General features: G+C 44.3%; 2 protein-coding genes across 3 annotated transcripts in view; both read right to left on the reverse strand.

Annotated features, from left to right (window-relative positions):
- LOC133574521 (unconventional myosin-XVIIIb-like) overlaps positions 1 to 4,847 on the reverse strand; it is a 47,448-nt gene extending 42,601 nt beyond the window's left edge. The window contains exons 1-2 of the mRNA XM_061926677.2: positions 4,761 to 4,847; positions 4,559 to 4,706 (exon numbers count right to left, since the gene is read on the reverse strand). Coding sequence (XP_061782661.1) covers positions 4,559 to 4,706; positions 4,761 to 4,847 — 235 coding nt within the window. The remainder of the gene's footprint in view (positions 1 to 4,558; positions 4,707 to 4,760) is intronic.
- Positions 4,036 to 27,287, reverse strand: part of grk3 (G protein-coupled receptor kinase 3) — a 78,007-nt gene continuing 54,755 nt past the window's right edge. Inside the window, exons 11-22 of one of the 2 annotated variants that reach the window (XM_061927358.2) lie at positions 24,269 to 24,399; positions 19,591 to 19,685; positions 13,032 to 13,139; positions 12,769 to 12,835; positions 8,434 to 8,534; positions 8,259 to 8,325; positions 8,086 to 8,181; positions 7,861 to 8,023; positions 7,641 to 7,777; positions 7,448 to 7,486; positions 5,361 to 5,474; positions 4,036 to 5,277 (exon numbers count right to left, since the gene is read on the reverse strand). In XM_061927358.2, coding sequence (XP_061783342.1) covers positions 5,116 to 5,277; positions 5,361 to 5,474; positions 7,448 to 7,486; positions 7,641 to 7,777; positions 7,861 to 8,023; positions 8,086 to 8,181; positions 8,259 to 8,325; positions 8,434 to 8,534; positions 12,769 to 12,835; positions 13,032 to 13,139; positions 19,591 to 19,685; positions 24,269 to 24,399 — 1,280 coding nt within the window. In that variant the 3' untranslated portion in view covers positions 4,036 to 5,115. The remainder of the gene's footprint in view (positions 5,278 to 5,360; positions 5,475 to 7,447; positions 7,487 to 7,640; positions 7,778 to 7,860; positions 8,024 to 8,085; positions 8,182 to 8,258; positions 8,326 to 8,433; positions 8,535 to 12,768; positions 12,836 to 13,031; positions 13,140 to 19,590; positions 19,686 to 24,268; positions 24,400 to 27,287) is intronic. The other variant, XM_061927359.2, reaches the window with a different exon arrangement.

Below are 27,287 nucleotides of genomic sequence, written 5' to 3' on the forward strand. Positions count from 1 at the left end.
TGCCACCCACACTGGTGTAAATGTCACTTAGATCATGGCTTTCACTGTGTAAAGTGCTATATAAATGTAATTCACATTAATAATCAATATAATCCATGATAGAGACTTAGACAAACATTATTGATCAGTTACAAAGGATGGAAAGGGTAAATATGAAAAGGATAAAGTAGACTAAAGATGTACCATAGTAGCAATATACAATATAACATATGTAATATTGTCACGTTCAAACACTGAGGACATCTATTAAACAAGACAAAAGGCAAGGAATCAAACAGAGACAGAATTCAATTTGGACTCAATATTGAGGAGAGACATGGCCACTGCACTCTCTGCACAGTCCTGCACCACGCTCTGACGAAGAAGGTTTTCGTCTCCTCTTTTATTAGATATTCAATGTTCACGCAGCAACACATGTCACAGCAGGAATGGGAAGTATGTAAAACAGTCATTGTTTTTCGGTCGCTTTGAAGACCAAGAAGAGGATTTCTCGGGCTTGGGCTCTTCCTGGATCCAGCTGGGGCAGGTGTTGGAGGACAATGGATAACCCCTCCCGTCTCCTGACCACAGCGACTTCAAGAGGGCAGTGGGTCGTAAATAGCGTTGACCTCGGTTACCAAGTAGTTGGAAGAGAGTTTGTGAAATACTTCAGAGAGAGTTCGTTTAACACTTCAAAGAGAGTTCCTCTGGAAGTTGAGCAGATCCTGCCATCTGTCCGTGTTGAAATCACAGTGGCGTTTCACGAGCCTTCTTCCTCTTGTTAGGCCTCGAAAGACAGCATTCATAATACAACGTTTCTTTTGTGATAACTTACAAACAATTATTCCAACAAATATTTACATATTATATATACAGTACATATTATATACTGATATATTATATTTTTATATAATATATACAGGATATATAACAACTACCATGTACAATATTACAGTATATGTAACAGCTGCAGCATAAAGTAGAGAGTAGATCCATCAGAAAATATACATTATAAACAAAGAGAGGTAGCTAACATAGAAGTGGTCAGGTAATAGACAGATATCATCTATTGCTGTATGGAGTGCGGAATGAAGGCGCTGAAGGGATGCATACAGCGGCACTGCATGCACCTTTTGAATTAGCATACAGTAGGTCCAGAGTTGTATTGTCCCGTGTTGCACAGTGCACATATTGGTGGAAAGTGGGTAAAATTGAGTCCAAAGAAGCATGACTAAAGTCCCCCGAAATGAGGACGATGGCATCAGGGTGTTTGGTCTGTTGCCTATCAACAGCGGCATGAATTGTGTCACAAGCAGCAGCCTCGCCTGAGGAAGGAGGGATGTACACTCCGATGAGGATAACAGAAGTAAACTCCCTTGGCAAATAATATGGTCGAATTCCAACAGCCAGAAGTTGGATGTCCGGCATACAAACACACTCCTTTACAGTCACATGTCCAGGGTTACACCACCTTTGATTGATTGAGACTTTTATTAGTAGATTGCACAGTACAGTACATATTCCGTACAATTGACCACTAAATGGTAACACCCGAATACGTTTTTCAACTTGTTTAAGTCGGAGTCCACATCCTCTCCTTCATCAAGATGGCAATGCCACCGCCTCTCTTCTTACCGCTCAGGACTGTGTCTCTATCCGCCCGTGAGGTTGTGAAGCCGGGTAGAGATGCGCTGTGGTCCGGGAAGTCCGCGAGTAGTCAAGTCTCCGTAAAGCACAAGCTACTGCACACGGCGTACTGCTTTTTGAGTTCGGACGAGCCCGAACAATTCGTCCATTTTATTCGCAGAAGACCGCACGTTCCCCATGAGGACCTACTCAGTGGCCTGAGGTGGTTCAGGTATCTGGTCAGAATGCCTCCCGAGGGAGGTGTTTAGGGCACGTCCGACCGGTAGGAAGCCACGGGGAAGACCCAGGACACGTTGGGAAGACTATGTCTCTCGGCTGACTTGGGAGAACCTCGGGATCCCCCGGGAGGAGCTGGACGTGGCTGGGGAGAGGAAAGTCTGGGCTTCCCTGCTTAGTGGTTACTCAGTGGACTAAAAAAAGCTCGCTCATGACCCGCAGGCCCTCGGCTGACGGCGGCTCAGTGTGTAGACGGGATGGCGGCCGGCCTCTACGAAGAACTCTTCGGCACCATCGTCTCCCTTATTAACAGGTGTGTGTGGGAGGTGGCTTGGGGAAGAGATCTTGACCCATGTGGAGAAGTTCAAGTACCTCTGAGTCTTGTTCACGAGTGAGGGAAGAGTGGATTGTGAGATCGACAGGCAAATCGGTGCGGCGTCTTCAGTAATGCGGACGCTGTATCGATCTGTTGTGGTGAAGAAGGAGCTGAGCCGGAAGGCAAAGCTCTCAATTTACCGGTCGATCTACGTTCCCATCCTCACCTATGGTCATGAGCTTTGGGTTTTGACCCAAAGGACAAGATCACGGGTACAAGGAGCTTTCCACCGATCACCACAATCTAGGTCCCTATCCTCACCTATGGTCATGAGCTTTGGGTTATGACCGAAAGGACAAGATCACGGGTACAAGGAGCTTTCCACCGATCACCACAATCTAGGTCCCTATCCTCACCTATGGTCATGAGCTGTGGGTTATGACTGAAAGGACAAGATCACGGGTACAAGGAGCTTTCCACCGATCACCACGATCTAGGTCCCTATCCTCACCTATGGTCATGAGCTTTGGGTTATGACCGAAAGGACAAGATCACGGGTACAAGGAGCTTTCCACCGATCACCACGATCTAGGTCCCTATCTTCACCTATGGTCATGAGCTGTGGGTTATGACTGAAAGGACAAGATCACGGGTACAAGGAGCTTTCAACCGATCACCACGATCTAGGTCCCTATCCTCACCTATGGTCATGAGCTTTGGGTTATGACCGAAAGGACAAGATCACGGGTACAAGGAGCTTTCCACCGATCACCACGATCTAGGTCCCTATCCTCACCTATGGTCATGAGCTTTGGGTTATGACCGAAAGGACAAGATCACGGGTACAAGGAGCTTTCCACCGATCACCACGATCTAGGTCCCTATCCTCACCTATGGTCATGAGCTGTGGGTTATGACTGAAAGGACAAGATCACAGGTACAAGGAGCTTTCCACCGATCACCACGATCTAGGTCCCTATCCTCACCTATGGTCATGAGCTGTGGGTTATGACCGAAAGGACAAGATCACGGGTACAAGGAGCTTTCCACCGATCACCACGATCTAGGTCCCTATCCTCACCTATGGTCATGAGCTGTGGGTTATGACCGAAAGGACAAGATCACGAGTACAAGCGGCTGACGTGGTTTGGGCATCTGGTCAGGATGCCGCCCGAACGCCTCCCTAGGCAGGTGTTTAGGGCACGTCCGACCGGTAGGAGGCCACGAAGAAGACACAGGACACGTCTTCCCAGGACACGTTGGGAAGACTATGTCTCTCGGCTGGCCTGGGAACGCCTCGGGATCCCCCAGGAGGAGCTGGACGAAGTGGCTGGGGAGAGGGAAGTCTGGGCTTCTCTGCTTAGTGGTTACTCAGTGGACTAGTGGTTAGAGTGCCCGCCCTGAGATGGGTAGGTTGTGAGTTCAAACCCCGGCCGAGTCGTACCAAAGACTATAAAAATGGGACTCATTACCTCCCTGCTTGGCACTCAGCATCAAGGGTTGGAATTGGGGGTTAAATCACCAAAAATGATTCCCGGCAGAGAATAATTTTGCCACACCTAATGTGTGTGTGACAATCATTGGTACTTTAACTTTAGGACAGAGAGAATTGCAGGCTTACATTTCCTTCTCCACTTCATCTTTGTGCCGGCACCGCATCCAGGGCGCTTTTTCCAAAGTCCTGCAGGAATGTGCGGCCAGCATCCTCATAGCGCTGGCAAGGAGAGCGCAAACAGCTCCTGGTGTGTGTAAACAACTGCTCAACAGATCAAAGCCAAACACAAAAAGAAAAAGAAAAAGTAACACAAACACAGAAAAGTGCCTAACAAGCATCATTAGTGGTTTAAGGAAAATAATAATTCGACCCAAAGAAGTGATTCGTTTTTTTCAAGTCTTTATGTGCAAGATTGTTCACCACAAACAACTGAAAATAATGACAATAAAATCCCCAAAGTTGTTTTCTACATCTTTTAAATAAAGCTAAAGCTGGGTGTCTTCTTATACACATATATTTCTCTTATATTTCTCATATACTTCATGGCGAGCGTGCACGTCTCTTTAGCTCACAGTTTTCTTCCCTTCCGCCGCCGCGACACGGCCGCAAGTAAGGCGTCCGCTGGCTCCGCCCCCCTCTCGGCAACAGTTGTTTGGCACATTGAGACTAGCGAGTAACACATGGCGCTGGAAAAGGTGCAAGAACCCACGCAAATGAAAAGAATAAAAAAATAAAAGACACCTGGAAACGGTGACCACATTTCTCTAAGAGACCACGCCCCTTTGCCGAAAGGCTACGGACAAACAATGAAGCACACTAACGCTGATCCCCCGGTACTAGCCCCTCCCCTCTCTGTGATGGCGGAATGTTCTAGAAGCTTGCAGAGCGGCGTGCGCGTCACTCACAGACAACCGCGCAAAGCTCGCACTTCCTGTGCGAAGCCACGCCTCCGAGTGATGCGGGCGACGTTGCCACGGGGGCCGACTGACTTCCTGCCTTAGCCCCGCCCCCTTTTCCTCCCTCCCTCCCTCCCAGGCGGCCATGATGCAAACACTAAAACACAAACAATATGTACAACCCCCCGCACACTCGGAGAAGACTGGTTGCCATAGCGACCGGCTGGTCCGCCAATGGAATGTCAGTCTCTATGCCGACCGGCTGCGGCAGCCAATCAGAGGAGTCCGTGCGCTTCATGTTCCTCGACTGGAGTAAACGTCGGCGTTGGCACTTTAGCACGTCCGTTCCACACTGAGGGAGGGGGGGGGAGGGGGAGTTAGCATTCCTCGCTAACGAGCGCTTTGAGTCCTTAGAGCGCCCCCCTCAGGTTCATGCAGGTCACATGCTGCTTCCTGTCCATGACTGGCAAGGTCCCATGGCGGGAAAAACTAGGATTGGTCATAATGTGTGTGTGTGTGTGTGTGTGTACGTGTGTGTGTGTGTGTGTATGCATGTGTGTGTGTGTTCACAGGCCGTTGCTGTTGCGGTGCGTGAGGGGGGGTTTGGAGAGCTCCACCACGCCAGTGCGACTCTTCCCGATGACCTTGGGTGCACGACGCAGTAATTTCTGAGCTTCAGTGAATGCATCGGTCAACTCCTTTTTCCACTGCACCAACTCTGGATCGCTCTGATGACAACAACCACACGGTTACCACAACAACGTGTGTGTGTGTGTGTGTATGTGTGTGTGTGCATGTGTGCGTGTGTTACCTCGCACTGCAGCACAAACTGTTTCCCCCCTTTGATGCGCAGCAGGATGCATTTCTTGTCTTTAATCTGCGTTTCCTCCACAGACACGATCTGCTCCATGGTCAGCAGGTTTTGCTGAGGCGCACACAGAGCGGAGGTCAGAGGTCAGAGGTCAGAGGTCAGAGACGCTGCTCTCAAAAGGCCTGAGCACACAAGCCATTCGTTCTTCCCTTCTTCTTACACTTACGACACGCCTAGAAGAACTTTAACCACAGTTTGACCCCGGAACAGACTACTCAGTCTTGAGATCGACCGATTGTCGGCGCCGATAATTGGCATTTTGACGTATATCGTATCGGCCTTTCTTTTTTTTTATCGGTATCGGACCTTTTTTTATTTTTTACAACAGAACTCCATCAGCAGACGTAATATGGACACTAGTTTTGATTGATTGATTGATTGAGACTTTTATTAGTAGGTTGCACAGTACCTATTCCACTAAATGGTAACACCCCAAAAAGGTTTTCAACTTGTTTAAGTCGGGGGCCACGTTAATCGATTCATGGTACAGATATATACTATCATATATACTATCATCACTCAAGATGATCATCAGGGTGTATACATTGAATTATTTACAATCCGGGGTGCGGAGGGTAGGTTTGGTTGATATCATCAACAATTGAGAACAGAGAAATGGATATTGAAACAGTGTAGGTCTGACTTGGTAGGATATGTACAGCAAGTAGTAGTAGTAGTAGCAGTAGTAGTAGTAGTAGTAGTAGTAGTAGTAGTAGTAAAAGAGAGAGAGAGAGAGAGAGAGAGAGAGAGAGAGAGAGAGAGAGAGAGAGAGAGAGATCAGAAGGCATAAGAAAAAGTATCTGCATTTGATTGTTTACATTTGATTATTAAGAATCCGGGGAGGGTGTTAGTTTAGGGTTGAAGTTGCCTGGAGGTGTCCTTTTAATGCGGTTTTGAAGGAGGATAGAGATGCACTTTCTTTTACACCTGTTGGGAGTGCATTCCACATTGATGTGGCATAGAAAGAGAATGAGTTAAGACCTTTGTTAGATCGGAATCTGGGTTTAACGTGGTTAGTGGAGCTCCCCCTGGTGTTGTGGTTACGGCGGTCATTAAGGAAGTAGTTTGACATGTACTTGGGTATCAGGGAGGTGTAGCGGATTTTATAGACCAGGCTCAGTGCAAGTTGTTTTACTCTGTCCTCCACCCTGAGCCAGCCCACTTTGGAGAAGTGGGTAGGAGTGAGGTGGGATCTGGGGTGGAGGTCTAGAAGTAATTTGGAGGTGCTAGGGTACCAGGAGGTGCATGCGTAATGGAAAAAGGGTTGAATAAGAGTTCCCGCCAGAATCTTCATGGTGCTTTTGTTGACCAGAGAGGAGATTCTATAGATATATATTTATATATATATACATACATACATACATACATACATATATATATATATATATATATATATATATATATATATATATATATATATATATATATATATATATATATATATATATATATATATATACACCGACTCGGTTTCAGCTCTGTATTATAGGGTATATTATAATGAATTACTAGTTGGAGGTTTTTCCCAATAAATACACATTTTTTGGTAATTTTTCTTACATTTCTACTGTTGTTTTTGTACTCCTGTAAGAACAGAATAAAAATATTAATGATGTGATTGTGTAACGGCATAATCTCGTGTGTCAAAACTTCTGCCTGTATGAAAATATTAATAATTAATAACATTTGACAGTGTTTATTATGGTTGTTTTCATTTTCTTAAATTAATTCATCGAGTTAATAGGATTTTTGTATTCATTGAATAATGAAACTTTGTTTATATTTTTTGTATTTTGAAAGCTTCTATTTTCAATTTTAAATAGCCTTTACAGCAAATGAATATTGGCTCCAAATATCCGTTATCGGCCTTGAAAAAAAAATCGGTCAATCTCTAATTCACTGTTCGGTCAATGAGGAGGGGGGGGGCAACAAGGTCAAAGGGTGACGTCACTTCAAGGCCTCACGGGGTGCTTCTTCAACTAGTGACAGTAAAGGGGGCGGAGCCAACACGTCTATGAGACACTCACCGCGTCTTTGTGCTGCTTCAAGCGACTGAGCCATGTTTCCTTGGCGTGTTGAAGACACACACACAGTGAGGTAACACACACACACACACACACACACACACACACACACACACACACACACACACACACGCACACACACACGCACACACACACACACACACACACACACACACAGCAGACAAGGTGCACTCACCCGTGACTCCCCCTCCCCCCTCCACTCCACTCTGTTGGGGAAGAGGTAGAAGTAGCGGCGCTGCCATTGTGTGAGGAAGGGGTTGCCCAGCTTCAGCATGTATCCGTGCATGATGCAATCCTTCCCCAGGGCGTAGTCTGAGCACGTGCACGGCAGAGAAAGCGGGCGGTGAGCGCGCACGTGGGCGACAAGGAGGCTGAGATCAGGGGGGGGGTCTCACCTTCCTCGTGGCCCAGCTGCTTGTTCTTGGCCCTCTTGCGAGCCTCGTTCTTGTCCGTGTCCGAGTTGACGGCCTCGTAGACGGTCTCCGCCACTTCCTGCTGCCAGCGCTCGGAGATGACCAGAGGGAAGTTCTTGTAGAGTTCCTGGTCGCTGTCTAGTAGCTGCGGGAGCAGACGCCATTCAGCGGGTACGCTGCTTTGTGCTGATTGGACGCCGGTCTTACCTTGATGCCCTTGGTGTCCTCCTCGTCAAAAGAACCGATGTCGAAGGCGTCGGCGGCGTTGACCTCCCCTCTGGGCGGGATTAAAGGCGGCGAGTACTGAAGCACAAAAGACAACTTTGAGGTTTCCTCCGACAGGCCGGGATTTGTTCATAGAGGAGGGGGCGGGGCCTCACCTTCTGCAGGTACACCTGCTGCCAATCAATACCCTTGAAGAAAGGATGCTCCTTCACCTCTGACGCTCTGCTTGACACACACGCCATGTTACTCCTCATGTGGCCACAGGGGGCGCTGTTGGCCATAGGATAGCATGGCGGCGGGGGGGGGGGGGGGGGGGGGGGCGTGTCTTACCCTCGGCCCTGGCAGCCCAGCCTCTTGGACACGTCACGCTGCAGGAGACCTTCCAGAAGTTCTTTCAGTTCCGCCGTGAAGGAGTCGGGCAGCTCCACGTTCTAGAAGGGAGAGCCACGTAGAATGTGTCATTTGTCAGCAGGATGTAGCGTGTATACAAGCGGACCGTTCATCATGTGGCCGCCATTGAGACAGCTATTTATATCCTCCCCCTTCCCCTTCCTGTGGGAGGATTAAAGGATCAAGTAGCTGGATTAAATCCTAATCTGGAATTAAATTGATAGCAAACATCACACTTTCTCTCTTTGGACTTTACATCACTTTCTCTCTCACTCACTCACTCACTCACTCACGCACGCACGCACGCACGCACGCACGCACGCACGCACGCACGCACGCACGCACGCACGCACGCACGCACGCACGCACGCACGCACGCACGCACGCACGCACGCACGCATGCTACACTTGTGTCACTTCAAAACTTAACTTCCTGATTGTAACGCACTTAAAAAACTAAGTTTAAGTATGCAAGTCTTATGCATTTAAAAAACGACTAGTGCGCAAGTGCAACACACTTATGCACTTGAAAGACTTAGTACAGGTATGTAAGTGTCATGCACTTAAAGGTGTAAGTACACAGGTGTAACAGATTCATGCCCTCAAAATACTAAGTGTAAGTACGCAAAATAATGCACTTAAAGGACAAAGTGTGAGTATGTAAGCGTTCTGCACTTAAAGGACTGAGTGTACGTACACAGGTGTAACAGATTCATGCACTCAATAGACTAAGTGCAAGTATGTAAGTGTCCATCCATCCATCCATTTTCTACCGCTTGTCCCTTTCGGGGTCGCGGGGGGGTGCTGGAGCCTGTCATGCACTCATAAACTAAGTGTAAGTATGCAAATATAATAGACCTAAAGGACTAAGTCTAAGGAGGCAAGTGTTATGCACTCAAAAGACAGAGTGTAAGTATGCAAATATATTGCACTTGTAAGGACTAAGTGTAAGTATGCAAGTGTTATGCACTCAACAGACTGAGTTTAAGTATGCAAATATGACACACCTAAATGACTAAGTTTAAGTTTGCATGTCATATGCACTTAAAAGATTAAGATTAAGTGTGCAAGTACAACACATTATTGCACTCGAAAGACTGAATGGAAGTATACAGAGCTAATGCACTCAAAAAACTGAGTGTAAGTACACAAGTGTAACAGACTCATGCACTCAAAAGACTAGAACAGAGGTGTACCACATTAATGCACTCAAAAGACTAAGTAAGTATGCAAAATAATGAACTTAAAGGACAAAGTGTAAATATGTAAGCGTTCTGCACTTAAAGGTCTAAGTGTAAGTACACAGGTGTAACAGATTCATGCACTCAAAAGACTAAGTGCAAGTATGTAAGTGTCATGCACCTAAAGGACTAAGGCTATGTATTCAAGTGTTATGCACTCAAAAGACAAGAGTGTAAGTATGCAAATATAATGCACTTGTAAGGACTAAGTGTAAGCATGCAAGTGTTATGCACATAAAAACTAAGTGTAAGTATGCAAATATAATGCACTTGTAAGGACTAAGTGTAAGTATGCAAGAGTTATGCACTCAACAGACCGAGTGCAATTATGCAAATATAATGCACTTGTAAGGACTAAGTGTAAGTATGCAAGTGTTATGCACTCAACAGACTGAGTGTAAATATGCAAGTGTTATGCACCAAAGGGACTAAGTGTAAGTATGTAAGTGTTATGCATTAAAAAACTAAGTGTAAGTATGCAAATATATTGCACATGTAAGGACTAAGTGTAAGTATGCAAGTGTTATGCACTCAACAGACTGAGTTTAAGTATGCAAATATGACACACCCAAAGGACTAAGTTTAAGTTTGCATGTCATATGCACTTAAAAGATTAAGATTAAGTGTGCAAGTACAACACATTATTGCACTCGAAAGACTGAATGGAAGTATACAGAGCTAATGCACTCAAAAAACTGAGTGTAAGTACACAAGTGTAACAGACTCATGCACTCAAAAGACTAGAACAGAGGTGTACCACATTAATGCACTCAAAAGACTAAGTAAGTATGCAAAATAATGAACTTAAAGGACAAAGTGTAAATATGTAAGCGTTCTGCACTTAAAGGTCTAAGTGTAAGTACACAGGTGTAACAGATTCATGCACTCAAAAGACTAAGTGCAAGTATGTAAGTGTCATGCACCTAAAGGACTAAGGCTAAGTATTCAAGTGTTATGCACTCAAAAGACAGAGTGTAAGTATACAAATATAATGCACTTGTAAGGACTAAGTGTAAGTATGCAAGTGTTATGCACTTGTAAGGACTAAGTGTAAGTATGCAAATATAATGCACCTAAAGGGCTAAGTGTAAGTATGCAAGTGTTATGCACTCAACAGACCGAGTGCAATTATGCAAATATAATGCACTTGTAAGGACTAAGTGTAAGTATGCAAGTGTTATGCACTCAACAGACTGAGTGTAAGTATGCAAATGTTATGCGCCAAAGGGACTAAGTATACGTATGTACGTGTTATGCACTCAAAAATTAAGTGTAAGTATGCAAATATAATGCACTTGTAAGGACTAAGTCTAAGTATGCAAGTGTTATGCACTCAAAAGACTGAGTGTAAATATGCAAGTGTTATGCACCAAAGGGACTAAGTATGTATGTAAGTGTTATGCACTCAAAAACTAAGTGTAAGTATGCAAATATAATGCACTTGTAAGGACTAAGTCTAAGTATGCAAGTGTTATGCACTCAAAAGACTGAGTGTAAATATGCAAGTGTTATGCACCAAAGGGACTAAGTGTAAGTATGTAAGTGTTATGCACTCAAAAACTAAGTGTAAGTATGCAAATATAATGCACTTGTAAGGACTAAGTGTAAGTATGCATTCAACAGACTGAGTGTAAATATGCAAGTGTTACGCACCAAAGAGACTAAGTGTAAGTATGTAAGTGTTATGCATTAAAAAACTAAGTGTAAGTATGCAAATATAATGCACTTGTAAGGACTAAGTCTAAGTATGCAAGTGTTATGCACTCAAAAGACAGAGTGTAAGTATACAAATATAATGCACTTGTAAGGACTAAGTGTAAGCATGCAAGTGTTATGCACTTAAAAACTACCGGTAAGTGTAAGTATGCAAATATAATGCACCTAAAGGGCTAAGTGTAAGTATGCAAGTGTTATGCACTCAACAGACTGAGTGTAAGTATGCAAATGTTATGCACCAAAGGGACTAAGTATAAGTATGTAAGTGTTATGCACTCAAAAATTAAGTGTAAGTATGCAAATATAATGCACTTGTAAGGACTAAGTCTAAGTATGCAAGTGTTATGCACTCAAAAGACCGAGTGCAATTATGCAAATATAATACACTTGTAAGGACTAAGTGTAAGTATGCAAGTGTTATGCACTCAACAGACTGAGTGTAAATATGCAAGTGTTATGCACCAAAGGGACTAAGTGTAAGTATGTAAGTGTTATGCATTAAAAAACTAAGTGTAAGTATGCAAATATAATGCACTTGTAAGGACTAAGTGTAAGTATGCATTCAACAAACTGAGTGTAAATATGCAAGTGTTATGCACCAAAGGGACTAAGTAAGTATGTAAGTGTTATGCACTCAAAAACTAAGTGTAAGTATGCAAATATAATGCACTTGTAAGGACTAAGTGTAAGTATGCATTCAACAAACTGAGTGTAAATATGCAAGTGTTATGCACCAAAGGGACTAAGTAAGTATGTAAGTGTTATGCACTCAAAAACTAAGTGTAAGTATGCAAATATAATGCACTTGTAAGGACTAAGTGTAAGTATGCATTCAACAGACTGAGTGTAAATATGCAAGTGTTACGCACCAAAGGGACTAAGTGTAAGTATTATGCACTCAACAACTAAGTGTAAGTATGCAAATATAATGCACCTAAAAGATTAAGTCTAAGTATACAAGTGTTATGCACTCAAAAGAGCGAGTGTAAGTATGCAAATATAATGCACTTGTAAGGACTAAGTTTAAGTACGCACGTTTAAACAGTTGTATGAATTTAATGCTTTTCAATGCCATATAAGGCCTGCGTTTTTGCAAAATCCATTTAATGCTGTGGATTAAACAAGTGTAAAGGTGTTATTTGTCTTTGATAAAAATATAAGTTAAAATGAACACCAAAAAAGGTGTTAAACAGGAGTTTTTTTACGCTTTAGCTATGAAAAAATGTAAAATGTATAATTCATTGTTCCTTCTTTGTGACCCATGCTGCTGCTTGACATAAAACAATGTTGTGTATTTAATGGTTCCGACAGATCTTACCATGGTGAGAGTCATCCTGTCAATCTCGTGTTTGTCTTTGGTCTTGTGCTGTCTGAAGGGGCTGTGCCTGCAGGGGGCAGCAACACATCATTTGTTACTGTGCCAAGCAGACACACGCACACCTCCTTTCTGACCCACTGGGCTCAGACATGTGGTCTTTCCACACATCAAACACACAAACCCAGATGAAGAGGGGGACAGGAAAGGATGGTCGGTGGCGGTCAGAGAAGAGGGTTCGGGTAGCAGACAGGAAGTGGCGTTACCCTCGGAGGAGCTTGAACAGCATGCATCCTAAAGAGAACCAGTCGGCGCTGCTGTCGTACGCCGTCCCTTTCTGCAGCACCTCTGGAGCCATGTAGCCGTGAGTACCACTGCAAGCACAACGGAAAAAAACAACCGGCTTGACATGCAGCTTGCAGCGATAACAAACAAGATGGCTGCCTTCTCCCTGATGTCAAAGTTTTTACTTTTTATTGCCTTTAATTTCACCATTATTTAGTGCAGTGTTTTTCAACCTTTTTTGAGCCAAGGCACATTTTTTTCATTGAAAAAATGCGGAGGCACACCACCAGCAGAAATCATCAAAAAACGAAACTCTGTTGACAGTAAAAAGTCGTCGTCGCAATTGTTGGATATGACTTTAAAGCATAACCAAGCATGCATCACTATAGCTCTTGTCTCAAAGTAGGTGTACTGTCACCACCTGTCACATCACACTAGGGATGTCCCGATCCGATATTTGGATCGGATCGGCTGCCGATATTTGCCAAAAATTGCGTATCGGCAAGGCATGGGAAAATGCCGATCCAGATCCAGTTTTAAAAAAAACTCCGGTCCGTGTTTTCCAACGCACCGATTTAAATAATACATTCCACTTTTCTGCTGCTCCGTAATTTCCGTTCCGCATATTCCAGCACATCTTTAACACATCCACAGGCACGCAGTTGCTTTTAGCTGCTGGCATTACACGACAGGCTCTTCTCACTCTTTCCTGTGTCTCCCTCTCACAGACAGCAAGCGCACCTTCTTACACACGTCACATACTGTCACGTCATACGTCACATACGTATACGTCCTCCCCGAGTAGAGAGGTAGCAGCATGGCTAACGTTAGCTGTGATGCTAGCGCAGCCGTGCGAGCAACGCTCCCTCTAAGGTGCTCGCTTGTGCAATTTAGTTTAAGCGTCCTCTGCGCATAGCAAATCTATGCCACGCACAAAATCTAATAAAAAAATAAGCGCATAACAATTTTCGACACACGGACACGACAGAGAAAACAGTTTTTGTCATCATTGTTCAAATATTGTGACGTCTGTCGAGACGCTTATCTCCATTCGGTGCCACACGTCCACACCATCAAAATGCTGAGGCAAAAATTTCCACATCAACACCGTCTGAAAAAATTAGTGATTTTTTTAGTTGTGATTTCCTTCTCTGCATGAAAGTTTAAAAGTAGCATATATTAATGCAGTATGAAGAAGAATGTTTTAATGTAGACATGCAAGCATTGAAAGAAAATTTTGAAAATCAAGACTACATTTCCTGCAAATGGGTGCATTTCTACCCTATATTTTAACTTTAGATTTATTCTCATATCAAACTCTTTTGGCTGTCTTTTTGACACTTACATCCGGCGCCCCCCTCCACACCCTGGATTATAAATATTGTAAATAATTCAATGTGATTATCTTGTGTGATGACTGTATTATGATGATAGTATATATCTGATAGTATATATCTGTATCATGAATCAATTTAAGTGGACCCCGACTTAAACAAGTTGAAAAACTTATTGGGGTGTTACCATTTAGTGGTCAATTGTACGGAATATGTACTTCACTGTGCAACCTACTAATAAAAGTCTCAATCAATCAATCAAAACATAGAATCATCATACTGCTGTGATTATATGCATCAAGTGTTCATTCAAGGCTAAGGCAAAATATCGAGATATATATTGTGTATCGCAATATGGCCTTAAAATATCGCAATATTAAAAAAAGGCCATATCGCCCAGCCCTAGTTCAATGATGCCATTTCTGTTTGTCATGTATAATTTTGTCTATTTTGTGTTTATCCTTGAATAAACAGGTCAGTTTCTTGTTACCAACCATTGTGTATTATTCAAACTCCCCTAATTCCGCTGGCTAGTTGTTATCAAGAGTACTAAAACCCTTTTCAACATGATTCTGACAACTAAGTAGGCTAAATAACTTTAAACTTTAATACATGCTCGGATAGGCCAGTATCGGTATTGGTCAGTATCGGTATCGGATCGGAAATGCAAAAACAATATCGGTATCGGATCGGAAGTGCAAAAACCTGGATCGGGACATCCCTACATCACACCCTCACTTATTTGGACTTTTTTGATGTTTTCCTGAGTGTTTTACTTCTTATCTTGCGCTCCTATTTTGGTGGCTTTTTCTATTTATTTGGTATTTTCCTTTAGCAGTTTCATGTCTTCCTTGACCGCTATTCCCCACACCTGCTTTGTTTTAGCAATCAAGAATATTTCAGTTGTTTTTACTAGGGATTAGAGATGCGCGGTTTGCGGACACAACCGCGGAGTCCGCGGATTATCCGCGGATCGGGCGGTTGAAATAAAAAAAAATTAGATTTTATCCGCGGGTCGGGTCGGGCGGTTGAAATAAAAAGAAATTAGATTTTAAATAGATTCAGGCGGGTGGCAGTTAAACCAATTGGGAAATATATATACATAGTTAAATGTTGTTACCCACATACGAAAAACGAGCAGGCACCTGCAGCATATGCCACAACAGAAGAAAAAAAAAAAAAGAGATGGACACTTTTACGGAGCGGAGAAGGGACGCCTCGCCGGGGTCCGGGACCGAGGCCCCTTCCCCCGAGAGGGCCCCACCGGGAGCCGTAGCTGAGGCGATCCGCGAGAAGGGCCCGACGCACGTCCAGGGTCACCACCGCGCCCACCGCACGACACCCCGCCTCGTCTGCCTTCGCCGCGGCAGGCGTCACGCGCAGCAGGTAAGCAGCTTACCTGCCCGCCACCCCCGTGGCCGGGGGTTTGTAACAGGGGTCACTCCGCGCGCTCCGCCCGCGCAGCTTACCTGCCCGCCACCCCCGTTGCCGGGGGCGCGTAACAGGGGTCACTCCGCGCGCAGTGCGCTCACGAAAGGGGTGGGGCTCACCCTGGTGAGCAGAGTGTGAGCAGAGAGTGATGAGCAGAACTGGCGCTGCGGGATGAACCGAACGCCGGGTTAAGGCGCCCGATGCCGACGCTCATCAGACCCCAGAAAAGGTGTTGGTTGATATAGACAGCAGGACGGTGGCCATGGAAGTCGGAACCCGTTAAGGAGTGTGTAACAACCCACCTGCCGAATCAACTAGCCCTGAAAATGGATGGCGCTGGAGCGTCGGGCCCATACCGACTGTCACCGGCAGCGAGAGCGACGAGGAGGATGGCCGCGACGAGTAGGATGGCCGGCGCGGTGAAGCCTCGGGCGCGAGCCCGGGTGGAGCCGCCGCTGGTGCGAGGGACATCGCACCTCCACGCGCTTGGAGGTGCGCTCAGCGCGGCTCCCAGATGATTGAGCACTGGTGTGCGTCTGGGCCGTGACAGCGTGGCACGCATTGAATGTCTCTGCATCAGTCTCCTTTCTTTAACAGGCAAAAGCTTTATAACCTCACTAATGCCTTGCATCGTCTATATTAGATATATAACAACGGGCGGGTGCGGTATTGATTAAATGTTAAATTCGGGTGGATGCGGATGGTTGACGACTTTTGTGATGCGGTTGCGGATGAAATAATTGCCTATCCGCGCATCTCTACTAGGGATGTCCGATAACGGCTTTTTTGCCGATATCCGATATTGTCCAACTCTTAATTACCGATACTGATATCAACCGATACCGATGTATACAGTCGTGGAATTAACAAATTATTATGCCTAATTTGGACAACCAGGAATGGTGAAGATAAGGTCCTTTTTAAAAAATTTATAAAATAAGATACATACATTAAAAACATTTTCTTGAATAAAAAAGAAAGTAAAACAATATAAAAACAGTTACATAGAAACTAGTAATTACTGAAAATGAGTAAAATTAACTGTTAAAGCGTGGGTGTCAAACTCTTAAATTTGACCCGCCGTGTAATTTCACTTGGCCCTTAAGGCGATATCAAATTAACACTAGAGCTGGCCCGCCGATTATATTCAGCGGCGGCGGCACCGCATTCACCGCTAATTCTCATACTTGCCAACCGGGAGACTCTCAAATTTCAGTGCCCCTCCCAAAAATCGTCACGTCCAGTCCAGCAAATGCTGGCCCAGTCACATAATATGTGCGGCTTCAGCACGCACACACATGTGAATGCAAAGCATACTTGACCAACAGCGATACAGGTTACACTGACGGTGCTCGTATAAATAACTTTAACACTGTTAGAAATATGCGCCACACTGTGAATCCACACCAAACAAGAATGACAAACACATTTCGGGAGAACATCCGCACCGTAACACAACATAAACACAACAGAACAAATACCCAGAATCCCATGCAGCCCTAAATCTTCCGGGCTGCAATATACACCCCCGCTAGCGGCGGTGTATATTGCAGCCCAGAAAATGTAATGCCTGTGTGTGTGCTAGCGAGCTGATGTTCCACCTGTCAACAGTAGGTGTCAGCGTCCTTAAGCTAATCCTCTTGTGGGTGCTTGTGGTCATCAATTATTAACACGCTGCAGTGAAACCAGTAGCAAAACACATCTTATTGCCGCTAATATCTTCAAAGCACCTTTAAACAGAGCACAAAAGCCAGTATGGACCAAATCGTGCGCTTCGTGAAGTACGGTAAACACCCTCACTCCAGGTTAGCATGTGACCAAAAGTCACATGTTAGCGCCGTGTTAGCATAGACTCACAATGCCGCGAGCACGCCTCGCAGCCATGTTTACTTATGCCATCGCCACCGTTGACTCGAGCGATTAGCAAGATGAGAGTCTACGCCCTTGGGGGCGCGCGCACACACACACACACACACACACACACACACACACACACACACACACACACACACACACACACACACACACACACACACACACACACACACCGCACACACACACAGGTTATCATTTGGAATGGGGAGCAAGTTTTTGATAATGACTTGTGGGGACCAGCCTTTCTACAGTTGTGGAGGCATAAAAAAAAAATGGTGTAAAATGTCCACTGCCCAGTTAGCTCATACACGTCTTTAAATCTCTGGATTGATGAAGTAATGTGCTGATCATTCTTACTGGGGACCCTGGGGAAAAAGACTTAATATGGTTCATGGGGACCAAATTGAAATCATTTTGCATAATTCACACAAATTTGTACGTGATTACTGAAGACTAGAGATGCGCGGATAGGCAATTATTTCATCCACAACCGCATCAGAAAGTCGTCAACCATCCGCCATCCACCCGATCTAACATTTGATCATAACCGCACCCGCCCGTTGTTATATATCTAATATAGACGATGTAAGGCATTAGTGAGGTTATAAAGCTTTTGCCTGTTTAAGAAAGGAGAATGATCCAATGCAGCACCGACATTCGTGTGCCACGTTGTCACGACCCAGACGCACACCAGTGCGCAATCATATGGGAGCCGCGCTCAGCGCACCTCCAAGCGCGTCTCGCTGCCGGCGACGGCCGGGTATGGGCCCGACGCTCCAGCGCCATCCATTTTCAGGGCTAGTTGATTCGGCAGGTGGGTTGTTACACACTCCTTAGCGGGTTCCGACTTCCATGGCCACCGTCCTGCTGTCTATATCAACCAGGGTGAGCCCCACCCCTTTCGTGAGCGCACTGCGCGCGGAGTGACCCCTGTTACGCGCCCCCGGCAACAGGGGTGGCGGGCAAGTAAGCTGCGCGGGCGGAGCGCGCGGAGTGACCCCTGTTACGAGCCCCCGGCCACGGGGGTGGCGGGCAGGTAAGCTGCTTACCTGCTGCGCGTGACGCTGGCCGCGGCGAAGGCGGACGAGGCGGGGTGTCGGTGCGGTGGTGACCCTGGACGTGCGTCGGGCCCTTCTCGCGGATCGCCTCAGCTACGGCTCCCGGTGGGGCCCTCTCGGGGGAAGGGGCCTCGGTCCCGGACCCCGGCGAGGCGTCCCTTCTCCGCTCCGTAAAAGTGTCCATCTCTTTTCTTTTTTCTTCTTCTGTTGTGGCATATGCAGCAGGTGCCTGCTCGTTTTTCGTATGTGGGTAACAACATTTAACTATGTATATATATTTCCGAATTGGTTTAACTGCCACCCGCCTGAATCTATTTAAAATCTTTTTTTTTTTTATTTCAACCGCCCGACCCGACCCGCGGATAAAATCTAATTTTTTTTTTATTTCATCCGCCCGATCCGCGGATAATCCGCGGACTCCGCGGTTGTGCCCGCAAACCGCGCATCTCTACTGAAGACCATTTAAAAAAAAAAAAAAAAAGTTGAAAGTAAATATGACATGATGGTCAGAATACATCACTACAGCTGTCCTTATAGGAAGTTTCACCACTTAAATGTTAAAGCAAATCCTGCATCTTCTGTGACTTTACTGAAAACTGCTATTTAGCAGTAATGAAGTTGTCTGCAACTCCAACTACCATAAATAGAAGGATGGAACATTCTGAATGTGAATCATACTTTAAGGTAATAATGTTTTATAATCATGCTGTATGAAAATGTCATCCTAAAGAACACTAAACCAGATTTTGTTTTTGGAAAAATATATGAGTTTTAACTAAGGATGGATACCACGCACGCACGCACACACACACACACACACACACAAAAGCAGGTGAACTTACACGCTGGCGTGAGGTTTCTTCTTGGAGAAGTCGCAGGCCAGGCCCAGGTCGGAGATCCGAACGTGGCCGTGCTCGTCCAACAGGATATTAGCTGGCTGAGAGAGGAAGCGCACTTAAGATTAAAAACAGGCGAACTCATTGGCTGTGTCTCAAATGGAATGCTCGCACCAGTGCACTTCAGTAAGCACACTGTGTTAAAAAAACAAAAAAAAACCTCTTCTTATAAAACTAGAATTATTTTCTATAAAATATGGTAAATGGGTTATACTTGTATAGCGCTTTTCTACCTTTAAGGTACTCAAAGCGCTTTGACACTATTTCCACATTCACACACTAATGGCGGGAGTTACCATGCAAGGTGCTAACCACCACCCATCAGGTGCAGTGTTGGGTTAGTTACTGAAAACCAGTAACTAGCTACAGTTACTAGTTACTTTATTTCAAAAGTAACTCAGTTACTAACACCAAAAAGTAATGCGTTACTGTGAAAAGTAACTATTTAGTTCTATTTTTTATTTTTTTTGAGGCTCCCATTAATGCCCTTTTAGCCTTCATTTCAGTACTGTTATTGCAGTGGAGAATAATACAATCTGTTGATCAACTTGACATGCATTTGCATCACTGAACTCTGCTAAGCAATGTGGTCTACATACAACACACAAAGACAAAGATATGTTTCAAAGGGCCAATTTATTTTGGGCCAGAACAAATAGACAAAACCATTTTAAATAGCTGCAACATAACATACATAAGTAACAAACAGCATAATGACAACATAGCTGTAAACCTGCCTTCACCCAAGGACGGCACACATGACATGATTACCGTATATGTCATGTCACTATACAGCACACATACTGCTAAACACACAAAGCCTAACCAGGCGTTTTTTTCTCTCAAGGAATTGTGAAATAAAATCATGTATTCAGGAGATCAACACTGTACTGAAGCCTAGAACACGCTACGCATTTCCCCCAGTTTTAGTTTCGAGAAAAGGAAAGATTGGCCTGGCCCACTAGGATCCCTCTTTATGTTTCTGAACTTTATAGTCTATACATTTAGAGTGATGTGATAATCAAACACTCTGAAGTCTAGAATGAAAGAGTATATAAGATAATTGACAGAGTGTGTACCATTCAGTGCTGAATTATGAGCAGAGGCAGTTTGGAGTGTCTTCTTTAGCTTGCTTTCCATTTTTATGTGCTCACTGTCCACTGTGTCCAGGAACTTGGAAAATGTTTTCATGCCATTTGCCGTTTGACACCCGCTATCATGCTAATTAGCTGCCTGAAAGCGGGTGACCCCACTGTAGAAATAGCCTGCATGTCTTCTAGCACATACGCTGCAATGGTTCTATCAATGTTGTCCTGGCTAGCAGTCCCTTCGTTAAAATCCTTAGGTGGTGGTGGGGGTGGAGGTGAAGTGGCATCGGAGTCTGTCTCTCTTTACTAGCTTCATCGAAGCATGTTGCTTTTGTAGCTGTTTCAGCAGATTTGAATTGCTGTTTTGGGCAGTAGATGGGATCTTTGATCCAAGACAAAACTTACATATAACTAAAATGTTCTTTTCTTTGTGCTCGACAAAAGAAAATTAGTGAGAATATCTCCATGTTAAGAAACTCGGCTTCGGCTCCGCCATGATGTCTTGTTAGTAAACACAGACACGCCCCCCGCCCCGCACACACCCACACACAGCGCGCCTCTTCTCTTCCTTGTGACACAGAAAGAATCAGAAGGACGACACCGCAGCTCTCCAATAAAACACACTCCGATCTTCTCAGTTTCTAGCCGATACTATATAAAAAAATAACGTAAAATAACGCAGTACCGCATTATGTAGTAACGGTAACTGAGTTCCTGAATATAAAAAATAACGCGTTAGACTACGTACTTGTTACAGCCGAAAATAACGAAAATACTTTGTAATGCGTTAGTCCCAACACTGATCAGGAGAAAGGGTGAAGTGTCTTGCTCAAGGACACAACGGATGTTGGTAGAAGGTGGGGATTGAACCAGGATGGCCACCATGTCGGGTGGCAAGGGTCCATCACCACTTTTAGACAACATCCGGATACTGGCAGTGTACTGCATTTTAACGTGCTTCTCACTTACGCACTCAAAAGACTAAGTGAAAATACACAAATGCACCAAATGACACACAGCTATTGACTCATCACGCAAGATGTCATTTCTCTCCCAGCACAACCAACATTTGACCAGTGAGTAGGGCTGGACAATTAATCGAATTTGGATTTGGATTGTGGCTTCTCGCGATTATGAAAATGTAATAATATAAAAAAAAAGATTAACAGCTTGTGACAGTGAAACAAGAGCACGTCTATCAAAGCTTAGCATCTCACCACTTGCTACTTTTTATTCGACACAGCACTACTTGGGGCGGTATAGCTCGGTTGGTAGAGCGGCCGTGCCAGCAACTTTGAGGGTTCCAGGTTCAATTCCCGCTTCTGCCATCCTAGTCACTGCCGTTGTGTCCTTGGGCAAGACACTTTACCCACCTGCTCCCAGTGCCACCCACACTGGTTTAAATGTAACTTAGATATTGGGTTTCACAATGTAAAGCGCTTTGAGTCAGTAGAGAAAAGTGCTATATAAATATAATTCACTTCACTAATAGGCCTAATCAATAATAACTCAACTCAACAAATAAAGTAAGGCATATGATTTCCATGAACAAAGTCACATAATTGGCCAATAAAAGGAAATCTGTTGTTAAATGCAGAGAATATCAGGGAAATTGACATCAATGTGAGTGAAATGTTGTCATTGTGAGGAGAAGGAACATTTGTTTGGGAAAATAATGTGTCATTCATGCCCGACACAGTCAACAATGTCGATACGGCCCTTTGAAGTAAAGCTAGCGAGAACGATCCATACACCCACAACGCATCTCATATGCGTGTGTAGTTGTGAACGACATCATCCATGTAAGATCAATGTAAAAAACTGTGGTCGCAGCTCGAGAGGCTCTCTTTTTGTAAAGCCTCAAATTGAGAACAACAGCACAGCACAATTCCCGCCCCCTTCACAATAATAGCGCGGTGTGAACATCAAGTCTGACTGCGCTAACAAAACAAAGGTTTCAAAAAAGTACACAAGCATAATGTACTTTGTTTATGATGCTTTGATCTAAAATACTGGTCAAAATTGTCCAAAGATGTATTGCCAGAGGTGGGTAGTAACGCGCTACATTTACTCCGTTACATCTACTTGAGTAACTTTTGGGATAAATTGTACTTCTATGAGTAGTTTTAATGCAACATACTTTTACTTTTACTTAAGAATATTTATAGAGAAGGAACGCTACTTTTACTCCGCTACTTTTATTTACATTCAGCTCGCTACTCGCTACTAATTTTTATCGATCTGTTAATGCACGCTTTGTTTGTTTTGGTCTGTCAGACAGACCTTCAAAGTGCCTGCCTTACTGGTGACGTTTCACTTCGTTCCACCAATCAGATGCAGTCACTGGTGACGTTGGACCAATCAAACAGAGCCAGGTGGTCACATGACCTGACTTAAACAAGTTGAAAAACTTATTGGGGTGTTACCATTTAGTGGTCAATTGTACGGAATATGTACTGTACTGTGCAATCTAATAATAAAAGTTCCAATCAATCAATCAAAAGTGTGAAGGAAAAAAGATACTTTTTTATTTCAACCGTACATCCCGTCAAAAGCCTAAAGACTGACCGCACATGAGGACGTTCCTGTCTTCACAATAAAAGTGCCGCTCCATCGTGCCTGCGCTTTCAAAACAAGAGTCTCCGAAAGCCAGCGCAAACAAGCTAGCAAGCTACGGAGTTTGACGCCAATATATTTCTTGTAAAGTGTATAAAAACGAATATGGAAGCTGGACAAATAAGATGCCAAAAACCCACCACTTTCATGTGGTATTAGACAGAAAGGAGGAACTTTTCTTCTCCTCCATTTGAAAACGTGGACGTTACAATCAACGCAAGTCATCAGAATCAGGTAATACACCAACTTATATTCTAGTCTTCATGAAAGAAAGGAATCTATATGTTAAACATGCATGTATATTCATTAAAACACCTTTAACATGTAAACAAAAACTGCAAAATAAATACATATAAATTATATACTGTATATATATATATATACAGTATATATATATATATATATGATATGAGTGTGTGTATATATATATATATATATATATATATATATATATAAATGATATGAGTGTGTGTGTGTATATATATATATATATATATATATATATATATATATATATGATATGAGTGTGTAATATATATATATATATATATATATATATATATATATATATATATATATGATATGAGTGTGTATGTTACTCATCAGTTACTCAGTACTTGAGTAGTTTTTTCACAACATACTTTTTACTTTTACTCAAGTAAATATTTGGGTGACTACTCATTACTTTTACTTGAGTAATAAATCTCTAAAGTAACAGTACTCTTACTTGAGTACAATTTCTGGCTACTCTACCCACCTCTGTGTATTGCACCAATAAACGTGAAGATTTAATTAACAATACTTATGTGAATAATGGTGTAATTAACCGTAATTACAATAACAATCAAAATAATGGGGATTATTATTTTTGCCACAATGGTTCAGTGAGTGTGTGTAGGAAGGCGTGGTGAAAGTCGTACCTTGAGGTCTCTGTACACCACAAAGCGGTTGTGCATGTGTTCCAGGCCCAGTATAATCTCTGCAGCGTAGAAGCGCATCTCCTTCTCGCTGAAGACGCCATGCTGGGACAAGTGGTAGTGCAGGTCGCCGCCTAGACGCACACACAGTCAGTGTTAACATCAATTGGCTGCGCTAATTATCTCTTGGGTGTAAACAATAATCAATTCCAGGACTTGACGGCCTACACATGTGTGTGTACGTAGGGGTTTGTGTGTGTTTCAGTGCAAATGACCTCCACCAGGTGAGTAGTCATGTTAGCATGATTACATGAATAACACTAGGTTGTGTTCACCTGACGTCAGTCACGTCCGGCTCATTAACTATGCGAGGCTCGATGTGGTGGCCAAGCCAGCGTTTGTTTTGCCATTTTGCCTTGCTGGAAGAAAAACGCCCTACGCTTGCGTTGTTTTAGGCTGTTGGAACCGTTCAAATAGCAGGCATTTGAACTTAATGAAAAAGACTGAAAATAAGCCGGGGGTCTGGTGGCATGTTCAATTTTTGCAATTGAACACACAAAAATTAGCACACAAAAAAAGCACCATTTCAAGATGTTTTAGTGTTTAAAGAATTGAAAAATTAAAATGAATGTGTTGGCCATTGTTTTATCCAGACACATACATTTGTCCAAATGTGGCCAAGTAGACACATTGTGGGTTTCCTGGACGTGGTCTACATCGCTTAAAGAAACATGTAAGGAAGAAAATCCCTCTGTCATCTTCCACTAGTTTTTTAATATATAAATCACCTTCTTGAATATTCCCTCTTCTCTTCTCCGACTCTCTCCCCCTCATTTGGGATGTCTGTTGTGATTTCACTTCCTGCTTCCATGATCTTGCCTCTGATTGGCCTGTCCCTAATGTTTTGCCCTAATCTTAACCAATCGTGACTCATCATTGTAAACAACAACCAATCATGGATGTTCTTATACGTAAACCAACCAATCATCATTGATGTTTCCCGTTTATGTTGTCCCCACCTGTGGAGTTGCTTCGCTACATAGCTTTGTTTTTTAAGTTAATAATTATTAATGGGAAACCAGTTTTTATTAACTTGACTTGTAGTTCGCTGAGCTCAACACAAGGGTCTGGGCTCGAAGGCATTGCAAACTCCTTCCAGATAGCAAAAAATAATGAACCAATGAGAGATCGCCGGGCGGGATTTCATAGATGTGACGTAGCGGAGTCGTGTGCTGACATTGATTCTGCTATTGCAACTGTTTTGCGACATCGATCGAATATTAATTATTTAAAAGATGAACAGAGAACGGTTTTGAAGGCATTTATTGGTGGCAAGGATGTTTTGGCTCTTCTTCCGACCGGGTTTGGATTTCCCAGCGTCACGAGTTGATTTGGATGTGAGTGGTTGAAGTAGCACGTCATTCAAGATAACGGACAAGTGGTTTATCCAATCACATACAATACATTGTTTTACAAGGCCCCGCCTTCTGAAATACATCTCCTATTGATTCATGTGTGGAGCTCAGTGAACGACAAGGATCTGGCGAGAGTCAGGTTAAGTTTTTACCACTGTCCATCCATCCATCTTCTTCCGCTTATCCGAGGTCGGGTCGCGGGAGCAGCAGCCTAAGCAGGGAAGCCCAGACTTCCCTCTCCCCAGCCACTTCGTCCAGCTCTTCCTGTGGGACCCCGAGGCGTTCCCAGGCCAGCCGGGAGACATAGTCTTCCCAACGTGTCCTGGGTCTTCCCCGCGGCCTCCTACCGGTCGGACGTGCCCTAAACACCTCCCTAGGGAGGCGTTCGGGTGGCATCCTGACCAGATGCCCGAACCACCTCATCTGGCTCCTCTCGATGTGGAGGAGCAGCGGCTTTACTTTGAGCTCCCCCCGGATGGCAGAGCTTCTCACCCTATCTCTAAGGGAGAGCCCCGCCACCCGGCGGAGGAAACTCATTTCGGCCGCTTGTACCCGTGATCTTGTCCTTTCGGTCATAACCCAAAGCTCATGACCATAGGTGAGGATGGGAACGTAGATCGACCGGTAAATTGAGAGCTTTGCCTTCCGGCTCAGCTCCTTCTTCACCACAACGGATCGATACAGCGTCCGCATTACTGAAGACGCCGCACCGATCCGCCTGTCGATCTCACGATCCACTCTTCCCTCACTCGTGAACAAGACTCCGAGGTACTTGAACTCCTCCACTTGGGGCAAGATCTCCTCCCCAACCCGGAGATGGCACTCCACCCTTTTCCGGGCGAGAACCATGGACTCGGACTTGGAGGTGCTGATTCTCATCCCAGTCGCTTCACACTCGGCTGCGAACCGATCCAGTGAGAGCTGAAGATCCTGGCCAGATGAAGCCATCAGGACCACATCATCTGCAAAAAGCAGAGACCTAATCCTGCAGCCACCAAACCAGATCCCCTCAACGCCTTGACTGCGCCTAAAAATTCTGTCCATAAAGGTTATGAACAGAATCGGTGACAAAGGGCAGCCTTGGCGGAGTCCAACCCTCACTGGAAACGTGTCCGACTTACTGCCGGCAATGCGGACCAAGCTCTGGCACTGAGCATACAGGGAGCGGACTGCCACAATCAGACAGTCCGTTACCCCATACTCTCTGAGCACTCCCCACAGGACTTCCCGAGGGACACGGTCGAATGCCTTCTCCAAGTCCACAAAACACATGTAGACTGGTTGGGCAAACTCCCATGCACCCTCAAGGACCCTGCCGAGAGTATAGAGCTGGTCCACAGTTCCACGACCAGAGTTTTTACCACTGGATTATCAAAAACCATACTCATTACAGGAAAAGTGTAGTTGTTGTCAGGTATGGCAAAGAGACGGATCAAGATTTTAACACACATTGTAGGTCAGGAAAAACGAAGAAAAACAGAAAATATTTGTTCATATTTTTACAGAGATAAAAAAGACGGATTTCCAACGAGACACAGAAAAATCACATGCCTGAAATTGCGCTAAGGATACAAGTTTCTTCAGAGTTCCTTCGAGAGGGCATCAAG

This window comes from Nerophis lumbriciformis, linkage group LG32 (assembly GCF_033978685.3).
Source record: "Nerophis lumbriciformis linkage group LG32, RoL_Nlum_v2.1, whole genome shotgun sequence".
NCBI lineage: Eukaryota > Metazoa > Chordata > Actinopteri > Syngnathiformes > Syngnathidae > Nerophis > Nerophis lumbriciformis.